Source organism: Leucopleurus acutus, assembly GCF_964270905.1.
Source record: "Leucopleurus acutus genome assembly, chromosome: 20".
Classification (NCBI taxonomy): Eukaryota; Metazoa; Chordata; class Mammalia; order Artiodactyla; family Delphinidae; genus Leucopleurus; species Leucopleurus acutus.
Window position 1 is genome coordinate 46281238 of NC_139162.1, and position 11148 is coordinate 46292385.

The 11148-nt window shown below is 52.2% G+C and overlaps 2 protein-coding genes across 2 annotated transcripts; one reads left to right on the forward strand and one right to left on the reverse strand.

Moving 5' to 3' along the window:
* Positions 1 to 48: 48 nt before the first annotated feature.
* On the forward strand, positions 49 to 8463 carry NFKBIB (NFKB inhibitor beta). Its single transcript, XM_082862610.1, has 6 exons — positions 49 to 277; positions 5779 to 5884; positions 5967 to 6300; positions 7104 to 7192; positions 7283 to 7540; positions 8322 to 8463. The coding sequence occupies exons 1-6, from the start codon at positions 99 to 101 to the stop codon at positions 8415 to 8417; spliced, it is 1062 nt and encodes a 353-aa protein (XP_082718736.1). The 5' UTR covers positions 49 to 98; the 3' UTR covers positions 8418 to 8463.
* Positions 8464 to 8686: 223 nt separating this feature from the next.
* On the reverse strand, positions 8687 to 10955 carry CCER2 (coiled-coil glutamate rich protein 2; the record flags this gene model as incomplete). The annotated part of the gene is made up of 5 exons (XM_082862253.1): positions 8687 to 8890; positions 9546 to 10009; positions 10338 to 10425; positions 10587 to 10627; positions 10883 to 10955. 5 exons carry the CDS (start codon positions 10953 to 10955, stop codon positions 8801 to 8803), a joined length of 756 nt encoding a protein of 251 aa, XP_082718379.1. The 3' UTR covers positions 8687 to 8800.
* Between the last annotated feature and the right edge of the window lie 193 nt (positions 10956 to 11148).

Below are 11148 nucleotides of genomic sequence, written 5' to 3' on the forward strand. Positions count from 1 at the left end.
CGTGTTGGGGAATTCCCCCAGGGCGGAAGCGCTAGAATTCCAGGCAGAGCCCAGCGACTGGCGGGCGGCCGCTGGGGTCTCCTGAGGCTTTGGGGGCCATGGCTGGGGTCGCGTGCTTGGGGAAAGCTGCGGATGCCGACGAATGGTGCGACAGCGGCCTGGGCTCTCTGGGTCCGGACGCGGCGGCCCCCGGAGGACCGGGGCTAGGCGCGGAGCTGGGCCCGGGGCTGTCGTGGGCGCCCCTCGTCTTTGGCTACGTCACTGAGGATGGCGACACGTGAGTGAACCTTAGGCTGCCACACCGGGCCCTAAAATCCCACATCTGACTCCCTATTAGTCTCTGATCCTGACTTCCCAACCTCTCAATCCTAAATCTGTCTTCTAATGCTTGCCCTGACCTCTAACCCCCAAGTCTAACCTTTGATAAATCAATTTTCAATCTAATTTTGATCCTAACCCCTTCCTTTCTGGAACTCTGGTTCTCAGAGCTCCACATCCATTGATTGATTCCACATCCAAGGCTCGATTTGACCTTCCTGACTGCGGTCCTGAGACCTATGTTAGAACTGAAGTTCAGGCAGGCTCCTCCTGACATCTGACCTCTAAGTATGATCTTTGATCCTTAGCTCCTAACTTAGACGCATTAGATTTTGATTTCCGAAATTAATACTTGGCTTTTGACTCTAAGATCCCACCTTCTGAGCACTAATCTTCAAACCTTACATTCAAATAGAAAATGTAAACTCCATGACAGCAGGGATTCATCTGTTAAACAAATATTTATCCAACACCGACAACGTTTCAGGCCCTGTTTTAGGTGCCGGTGATAAGGCAGTGAAGAAAGCACAAAAACTTATGACCTGTGGAGCCTACATTCTAGTGGGGGTATGTAGATGGCAGGGCAGACAGACTTACAGAAAGGAAGGGAGGAAGGGTGGGAGGAACAAAAGAGAAAGGTAGAGAGAAGGAAAGAAAGAAACAGAAAGCCACATAGACACAAAGTAAGAAAGAGAGAGAGAAGAGAAGAAAGATAGGAAGAAACAAAGATGGAAAAATGAAAAAAAAATAAGAAAAATGGTATGTCAGAAGATAGTAAGTTCTTTGGAGAAAAATAAAGTAGGAAAGTGAGACAAGTAGATAATCTGGGGAGAGCATTCCAGGTAGAAGGAACAATGCTGTAAAGGCCCAACTGAGGGAATGTCCCTGGGGTTTTTGTGTGTTGTGTTTACAGTTGTATCCCCAGTGACGGAACAGTGCCTGGCCCATAGGAGGCACTCAAGAAACACCGATCTCAAAGAACCAGCTGTGGTTTCATTTATTTTCTCTATAGGTTTTTTTTTTTTTTTTGCTTTCTATTTTGTTGATCTCTGTTCTGACTTTCATTGTTTACTTTCTTCTGCTTACTTTAGGTTTAATTTGTTCTTCTTTTTCTAGTTTCTTAAGGTGGAAGCTGAGGTCATTGATTTGAGACCTTTCTTTTTTTCTAGTATAGGTGTTTCGTGTAAATTTCCCAGAGTAGTGCTTTAGCAGTATCTCAAAAATTCTGGTGTGCTGTGTTTTTATTTTCACTTAATTCAGTACACTTTCTAATTTCTCTTTTGATTTCTCCTTTGGCTGGTGGATTATTTAGAAGTATGTTATTTAGTTTCCAGATAGTCCAAATATCTTCCTTTTATTGGTTTTTAGTTTAATTCCATTGTGTGTGCACTTGAAAAGAATGTGTATTCTGCTGCTGTTGGTGTAGTGTTCTCCAAGTGTCAGTTAGAGGTTGTATTGGTTTCTTTGGTTCTTCTGTTGTTCAGGTCTACTGTATCCTTGCTGATGATTTCTGTCTACTTGTTCTATCAGTTATTGAGAGAGGGGTATTGAAATCTTCAACAATAATTGTGGATTTGTGGATTTCCTTGTTCTATCAGGTTTTCCTTCGTGTAATTTGACGCTCTGTTATTAGGGGCACAAATGTTTAGGATTATTATGTCTTCTTCCTTAATTGACCTCTTTACCATTAGGAAATAATCTTCTCTATCCGTGGTAATATTCCTTGCTCTGAAATCTACTCTGATATTAAAATACTCACTCCTGCTTTCCTTTTTTTTTTAAACTTGTTTTTCATTGAGTATCTGTTTTTTATGCTAGCCAACGTTAGGGGCTTTCGTGTATGCTGTCTTATTTATTTATTTTTTGGCTGCGTTGGGTCTTCATTGCTGCGGGCAGCCTTTCTCTATTTGCGGCGAGTGGGGGCTACTCTTCGTTGCGGTACATGGGCTTCTCATTGAGGTGGCTTCTTGTTGTGGAGCACGGGCTCTAGGCGCACGGGCTTCAGTAGTTGCAGCACATGGGTTCAGTAGTTGTGGCTCACGGTCTCTAGAGCGCGGGCTCAGTAGTTGTGGCACACGGGCTTAGTTGATCCGTGGCATGTGGGATCTTCCCGGACCAGGGATTGAACCCGTGTCCCCTGCATTGGCAGGGGGATTCTTAACCACTGTGTCACCAGGGAAGTCCTTCACTCTTGCTTTCTTTTGACTGACTGGTGTTAGCATGGTATATCTTTTTCCATTCTTTTATTTTTAACCTATTTTAAAATTTATTTTAAAGGGTGTTACTTGTAGGTAGCATATAGTTGGGTTTTGCTTTTTTATTCAATCTGACAGTTTCTACCTTTTAATTGGAGCTTTTAGACCATTTACATTTAATTTAATTATTGATATAGTTATGTCTATCATCTCGTTATTAGTTTTCTACTTATCTCTTCTTTGTTTACCTTTTCCTCTTTTTCTGTCTTTTGGAACGAGCAAATTTTGTTCCGTTGTATTTCTTTTCCTTTTCTTTCTTTTTTTTTTTTTTTTTGCGGTACGCGGGCCTCTCACTGTTGTGGCCTCTCCCGTTGCGGAGCACAGGCTCCGGACGCACAGGCTCAGTGGCCCTGGCTCACGGGCCCAGCCGCTCTGCGGCATGTGGGATCTTCCCGGACCGGGGCACAAACCCGTGTCCCCTGCATCGGCAGGCAGACTCTCAACCACTGCGCCACCAGGGAAGCCCCGTTGTATTTCTTTTGTTGGCTTATTACCTTTAACTCTTTGTTTTTTATTTTAGTGATTGCTCTGAAAGACAGGTTGGCAAACTATGGTCTTTGCCAACAAAGACAGGCAAAATCCAGCCAGCTACCTGCTTTTGTATGGCTGTGAGCTAAGAATGGTTTTTACATTTTTAAAAGGTTGGAAGAAAATCAAAAGAAGAAAAACATTTCATTGCAAGTGAAAATTATATGAAATCCAAATTGCAGACGCCATAAAGTAAGTTCTGTTGGAATCCAGCCATGCCCATTCATTTACATATCGCCAATGGCTGCTTTTGCATCCTGACAGGAGAGCTGAGTAGGTGAAAGAGAGACCATGTCGTCCACTAAGCTTGAATTATTTATCTGTCCCTTTACAGAAAAATTTGCTGACTCCTGCTTTAGGGCTTATAGTGTGCCACTTTAACTTATTATGGTCTGCCTTCAAGTGATATGATTCCACTTCTCATAGCATAAAAGAACCTTAGAATAGTATATTTCCATTTGTCTCTTCCTGGCCTTTGTTGTATCGCTGTCGTACATTTCACTTATACATGTGTTATAAACTCCACCAGACACCGTTATAATTTTTGCTTAAACAGTCAATTCTTTTTAAAAAATTATCTTCTAAAGAAATTTACATATTAAGAAAGAAAATCTTATGTACTTACCCGTATAGTTACTGTTTTCAGTGTTCTTTATTCTGTTGTATAGATCCATATTTTCGTTTGACGTCATTTTCCTTTTGCTTACAGGTTTCCTTGAACATTTCTTGTGATGTGGGTCTGCTGGTGATGAGTTCCTTTTGTATAGTTGAAAGCAGCTGTATTTTGTCTCCATTTTTGAGAGATATTTTTGCTGGGTTAAAGAATTCTAGGTTGACAGTCCGTCTTTGAGTGCTTTAAAGATGTGGCCCCATCGTGTTCTCCTGTATTATTTCCTTCGTGAAACCTGCTGTCGTGCTTATTTTTATTCCTTTATACTTAAGGTATCTCTTCCTCTGGCTGCTCCGAAGATATTTATCTTCGTTGTTGATTTTGAACAGGTTTTTCATGTGGGGCCTCGGTATACTTTTCTTCATATTTCTTGTGCTCGGGAGTCATAGAGCTTCTTGGAGCCGTGGGTTTATAGTTTCCATCAGATTCGGAAAACTTTCTAGACATTATTTCTTCAAACGTTTTTTCTATCCCCCTGCTCCTTTAGGAACTTGTTACGGATAGACTGGGCCGCTTGAAGTTGGCCCACGGCTCACTGATGTCCTTTCCGTTCTTAAGTGTTCTCTGTGTTTCCTTTTGGAGAGTTGCTATTGTGAAGTCCTCAGGTTTGCTAATCTTTTTTTTTTTTTTGGTAGTGTGTAATCTGTTGTTAATTCCATCCAGTGTCTTTTTCATTTCAGGTGCTGTAGTTTTTATCTCTAGGAGTTCAGTTTGAGTCTCTACTTAACTTGTTGAATGTATAAGATACAGTTTGAATGTTCTCGTTTGCTAATTCTGCCGTCTGAGTCATTTCTGGGTCAATGTCCATTGATTATTCTCACTATGGATCATGCTTTCCTGCTTCTTTGGCGGGCGGATTCTTAACCATCTAATCTTTGATTAGATGCCAGACATTGTCATTTTTACCTTGTCAGGCTAGCTAGCTTTGTATTCCTATAAATACTCTTAAATATTGTTCTGGGATGCGGTTAAATTACTTGTAAGTAGTTTGATCCTTTGGGGTTTTGCTTTTATGATTTGTTAGGTGGGTCCTGAGCACCCACCTAATCTGGGGCTCATTATTCCTCATTACTGATGAAGTAAGACCTTCCAGAGTATTCTACCCAATATCCTGTGAATTGTGGGTTTGTCCTAGTCCCGGCCCTGTGTGAGCACCAGGCATATCTCTCTAATCCTTTTGGATGGTTTTCCCCCAGCCTGGGGTAGTTTCCTTACACCCTTGCACTGACCAGTATTCTTCTAAATACTCAAGAGGCCCCTGTGCGATCCCTGGGCAGCTGTCTCCTCTCTGGTTCCCTGTCCTGTGACTCCAGCTGCCTTGCTCTCCTGAGACTCAGCTCTGTCTCCTCACCTCAGGCAAATCTGCCTGCGTTCCCCTTTCTGCATCATGGCTTGGAAACTCTCAAGACAGAAAGCTGTGGCAGTCAACTGAAGGGCCCATCGAGTGTGCTGCCTGTTTCCCTAGAATTGCTGTCATTCATTGCATGATGTCCAGTATCTTGGGAAGTGTTGTTTCATATACTGTATTATGTCTGGTTTTTTTGGTTGGTCGGAGATGGGAGTGAAATCTGGTCCATGTTACTTCATCTTGGGAGGGAGTAGAAGTCCTACTTAATAAACACTGGAGACTTCCCTGCTGGTCCAGTGATTAAGACTCCACGCTTCCACTGTAGGGGGCTCGGGTTCTATCCCTGGTCAGGGAGCTAAGATCCCACATGCTGTGCGGTGTAGCCAAAAAACCCCCAAACCAAACCAAACCAAAACATTGATTAAACAAATTTGCTGAATTAACTCTGACCTGACCCTCCCAGGTTCCTGACAGCTGGTTCCAGAACTGTGGTCAGAATGCCTAGCACCCAGTAGGTGCCCCACGTTTGTTGAATGAACGCATGCTAGAGTACTTGACCTCATAAGAAGTAAAACAAACAAACCAAAAAAAACAAACACCCAAGCAAACTAAAAAGAGAGTGCCAGACCTCTGCCTTCTGACCCCGTCCTTGTCCTCAGGGCCCTGCACTTGGCCGTGATTCACCAGCACGAGCCCTTCCTGGACTTCCTCCTAGGATTCGCCGCTGGGACTGAGTACCTGTACCTGCAGAATGACCTGGGCCAGGTGAGCCACCCGTAGGCACCGTAGGGCTTGGGGGCCAGGCTTCTCTGTGTGACCCCCTAACCCCTGCCTTCTGCTCCTGCAGACAGCCCTGCATCTGGCAGCCATCCTGGAAGAGGCATCCGCGGTGGAGAAGCTGTATGCAGCGGGTGCCAGCTTGCTGGTGGCGGAGCGTGGGGGCCACACGGCGCTGCACCTGGCCTGCCGCGTTGGGGCACACGCCTGCGCTCGTGTGCTGCTCCAGCCCCGCCCCCGGTGCCCCAGGGGAGTCCCCAACACCTACCTCGCTCAGGGCTCTGACCACACCCCTGACACCAACCACACCTCTGTTGCCTTGTACCCTGAACCTGACCTGGAGAAGGAAGAGGATGAGAGTGAAGAGGACTGGAAACTGCAGCTGGAGGCTGAAAACTATGAGGGTGAGTGTCCTCTGTCACTGGGAAGGGCCCGGGCTCCCAGGCAGGGTAAGGGTGCCTGGCTCTGGGCTCGGCTCTCCTGACTCAAAGCCTGGCCCCTTGGGAAATAATACCGAGGCTTTAGGGAACCCAGGCATCAGGCCCAAGGGCTCCTGCTCAGGTCCCAGCTTATTGAGAACCACAAGCCCCAGGCCACCCAGGACAAGGGAGCTCAAGCGCCAAGCCCTCTGGGAAACTCTGGCAGCCCAGGTTCCCAGAGGTTGACATTGGAGTTCAGGGACAGCCCTCCTCAGCCAGGCCTCATGGGAAAATAGACCTTGTCTACCCAGGGCCCTAGCATCTGAGTCTCAGCTCCCCCGTCTCTAAGCCCACCCAACTACTTGGGACCAGGCCCCTCCACAGGTAGAAGGGCGCGGTCCAGTGTTCATGGCCCACCCCACCCCCCAAGGTCATAGGCCCTTCAACTACTCAGGACCCAGGAATTTGGGGTCCTGGTTCTTTGTGAAGTAAGACCAGAGACTCAGGTCTCCTAGCCCCAAGATCCAGGCCTCCTGTCCAAAGCCCCTGGGCTCTTCACGCGTGGGCCCCAGACATCCCACAACCCAGGCATTGGCACTGCCAGCAAGTTCCAGACCACCTGAGACTTAGGCATTTGGGATGCAGGAGCCTCTTTGATATACCCAGGCATTCAGGAGCCAGACCCCAAACTCCATCACCCTCAGGCCACAGAACCATCCCCTAGGATCGTGGCATTGGGGGCCCAGGCCCACTCCCCCATCAACTGACATAGGTCACTCTGTCCCCAGGCCACACCCCACTCCATGTGGCTGTCATCCACAAAGACGCGGAGATGGTCCGACTGCTCTGGGAGGCTGGAGCTGACCTCAACAAACCGGTGAGCTGCCCTAGGGAGAAGGCGTGGCAGGGTGGGGATCGTCCCCGAGCGGGGCAGGGCCTCCTCTAACCTCTCTGCTGCACCCCACAGGAGCCCACATGTGGCCGCAGCCCCTTGCACTTGGCAGTGGAGGCCCAGGCAGCCGATGTGCTGGAACTTCTCCTGAAGGCTGGTGCCAACCCCGCCACCCGCATGTACGGTGGCCGCACCCCACTCGGCAGCGCCATGCTCCGGACCAACCCCATCCTCGCCCGCCTCCTCCGTGCACACGGAGCCCCTGAGCCCGAGGACGAGGACAAGCCCAGCCCCTGCAGCAGCAGTAGCGACAGCGACAGCGGGGACGAGGGCGTGAGTCAGGAGGAAAGACTGGGCGGCCCAGCTTGGGGGTCAGAGTAAACGGGCAGGTGGAAGGGGGAGAAGAGAAATTAGGCAGCACGTTGAGACTGACGTTGGGCTGCTGTGATTAGAGAACTCAGGCAGCAGTGAAAGTGCTACCAGACAGCGATCAGGGGAGACCTGGACAGGGGTGGCGGGGAGAACTCAGGCAGTGGCAGTTGAGAAGTTAAGGCAGTGGCAGAGGTAGAACTCAGGCAGAGGGAGAGAAAAGACCTTGGTCCTAGTGGTTGGTAAACATAGGCAGCAGAGGGTGGCAGCATGGGGAGTTGTTTTGTGGGAGCAAGAGCTGGAGAATTTAGGCTGTGGGAAGATGACCTTGGGCAGCAGTGATTCAAACACGGGCAGCGGTGGGGAGAGACCTAAGCCAGCGGTGAGGAGGCTTTATTGGAGAACCCAGGCAGCAGAGACACTGCTGGGGGCAGGGGTTGTCGTTGAACGGTGGGGGTTGAGGAATTTGGGTAGAGGCAGAGGGAAGGGGCGGAGGGGGAGACCTCAGGCTGCAGCGGCTGAAGGGCTGGAGAGGCAGCAGGGCTGGAGCCCACGCGGTAGTGCTGGGAGAACACAGGTGACCTGGAAAGTGGTGCTTAGAGAACTAGAAGCAGGGAAGTTGAACTGGGAGCGGGGAACTTGGGCTTCAAGGCAGCACCCAGTTCTCAGGGTGGGTGGGAGAACTTGGGCAGCGGGCAAGGTGGCAGCCACCTGAGCCCCTCTGCCTGGCCCCCTCTGCCCCCAGGATGAATATGACGACATCGTGGTCCACAGTGGCCGGAGCCCAAACCAGCTACCTCCCACCCCAGCCTCGAAACCGCTCCCTGATGACCCCATCTGACTTAATTGTGAATAGAGTTTCCAATTTAATAAAAAAATCCCAGTTCTGACAACAGTCTCCTTCCCAGGCCTCCCGCCCACTCCTCAGCTCCTGTCCCTCTAAAATCAAGTGCTACACGATAAGCCTTGGTGGTTTTCTTTGTGCTTTATTCACTCGGGAGGGTTGGACTGTGTTAGACGGGTGTCAGGGCTGTTTCCTGAGTCAGTCTGAGCCCAGCCCCTCTACCCAGCTCAGACTTGGCCCCTCAGGCCTGGTTTCAAGGTGCACCCTTCTCCCCACTCCTGCAGGTTGGGGAGCAGAATGGGGTGACGGACTGGAAGGGTTTGGGTGTCAACAGTCCTAAGCCGGAGGGTGTGTGAGGAAGGAGGACACGAGGTCAGGGGTCAGCCCGCCCTCCTGAGCTCCTCTCCCAGCATCTCCGTCGCCTTCTTCAGCTCATCTCTCGTGTGCTCCAGCCGTTCCACGTCATGCTCCTGGGGGGATCAGAAGTGGGGTGCTCAGCACCCACCTTCAAAGGCAGGCCACCTCAGTGGTTGCCCATGAATGTGGGCCAGGTCAGTTCACTTAGTGGCAACCAGCAGTGGTCATCGTGGGCCGCGATGGTCGCCCTGCTGGTTGCTGCAACCCTGGAAGGGTCACATCAGCTAACGAGGCCAGCAGTGAGGCCTGTGGTGTGTGCCATAGCCAACAGCGGCAGGCAGAGGACTAGCAAAGGCGCTCAGCTGGGATGCTGTGACCCATTTGTGAGGTGATGGCCATTTCGGTCACTGCCACCACCTTTACTTCTCATGACCCAGCAGTGGTGTCCATCTATAGCCCAGTGAACCAGCCGCGGCAGCTACTTCTCATGGTGGCCAACTTGCTGGTCACAGGCTAGCAATGGTGGCTAACCCGGGCACTTCTGTGTGGTAATGGTGGCCTCTTGGTTACTGCAATGGAAGTACGGAAGCCCTCCTGGTCAAGTGAAGGCCCCGCTTAGATGCTGCTGCCTAGTCCTCGTGTCAGTCCTGGTCTCTACGGCCCGTTTGTGGTGGGTCTTGCTGTTCATGGCCCAACACCGGTGGCTGTTCGGTAGGAAGTCCACTGGCATCTGCTCCACTCCACTCCCCCCTTGCCTCCTCCACTCACCTCCCTGTCCGAAGCCTCTCTCTTCTCCTGCTTGGGCTCAGCTTCTGCCTGGTGGAGGTGGTGGCGGTCCTCGTGCCTCTCTCCACCCGCCTCGGCACCCGGCCACAGGCTGTGGCCCCTGCCCAGCACCTGCACCCCCTTCTCCTCTGCCTCGAACTGGGCCGTCTCCTCAATGCTGGTCTGCTCTGCCACCCGCTTCCACGGGCCCTCAATGGTCTCCACGGGCCCTCTCTCCTTTTCCTCCTCCTTTCTGTGGTCCTCCTGGCGCAGCCGGCCGTGGAGCTGCTCGCGGATGGCCTGTTCCCGCACTTCGGCCTTGTGGGTCCTTTCTGCTGCCTCCTCTTCCTCGTCCCTCACCTCCTGGCTGGACCTTGTCTTCCCAGCCTCTGGCTTTTTAAAATCCCCAACCAGGAGGCCTTTCTCTTCAGTGGACCCACAGCCGCAGGACTCTGTCTCACACATTTCTAGAGGAAAGAGAGGATGTTCTCTGTGCAGCCAAACAGAAAACAGCCCTAGAGGAGTTCTGGGGCTGCCCGAGGTCCCACAGGGGCACTGCCCAGACCTGGGAGGGGAGAGTCAGGTGCTGAGAGACACTCTCTGCCCCCATCCTGTACCCTTGCAGGGAGCCCCGAGGGTGGGGCTAGGGGCCAGGCTCCTTCAGTCTGGACACACTTGACAATGCCGGGCCAGCCCAGACAATGGCTCTAGGATGAGAAGAGGACACCCCTTCCTCCAGGCAGCCCTGGTGGGGTGGGAGCTCCTAAGAGGAACTGGGGCCTGGGCCCTCCTTACCTTTGTGGAGCAGAGCCATGCAGGGGCCTCGCTTGGCCTGGCCCAGCATCAGCACTTCTGTGACCACCTCTGCCAGACAGCGGGTCAGCTGGGGGTGAAGGGTCAGAGGGGAGGTTGAGGGTAGGGCAGATGAGGGGCATGAGAACAGTGGGAGGGTTGGAGGGGAGACAAAAGATTGTGGAGGGGGCTGGGCAGGGGGGACCAGGGCCCCAGGGAGATGAGGCAGGGCAAGAGGGCCGCAGTCCTCACCTCCTCCTTGGAGGGTCGCGGTGCCAGGGGAGCCGCGGTGGCTGTGGAGGAAGGACGGGGGCGCTGGGCTCGTACTCCGGGCGCTGTCCCGGGTGCTGATTCCAGCTCCGAGGTCGTCCCGGTACCCACAAGTCCCCTCCCCCAGCCCCCCTGCCAGGTGCGCCGTCTCCACCTGGAAGCTCAGCCCGTGAAAGCTCTAGTCTGGCCCCGCTGGGTGCGCCATCCCCGCCCCCGGTCACCCGAGTCCCCCGCTCCCCAGGCTGGCCGGGGGGGTCGCCCTGGTCTCAGGCGCTCACCCGCCCCGAGCAGCAGCGCCAGCAGAGGCAGCAGCAGTAGCAAGAGCGGCACGGTGGGCTCGCGGCGCTGCATGGCGGGGCGTCCGGACCAGGGTCCTCGCACCGTGCGGCCGGGGAGGCAGCTCCTTATAACCCGCGCCCCCAGTGGCCCCCACGGGAGGAAGTGCCGTCACCACCACCCGCTCCCCGCCAGATGGAGGGCAACAGCTGCGGGGCGGAGACCCGCCTGAGACCCTCAATTATTCATGGGGGCCCACTCCCTGCAC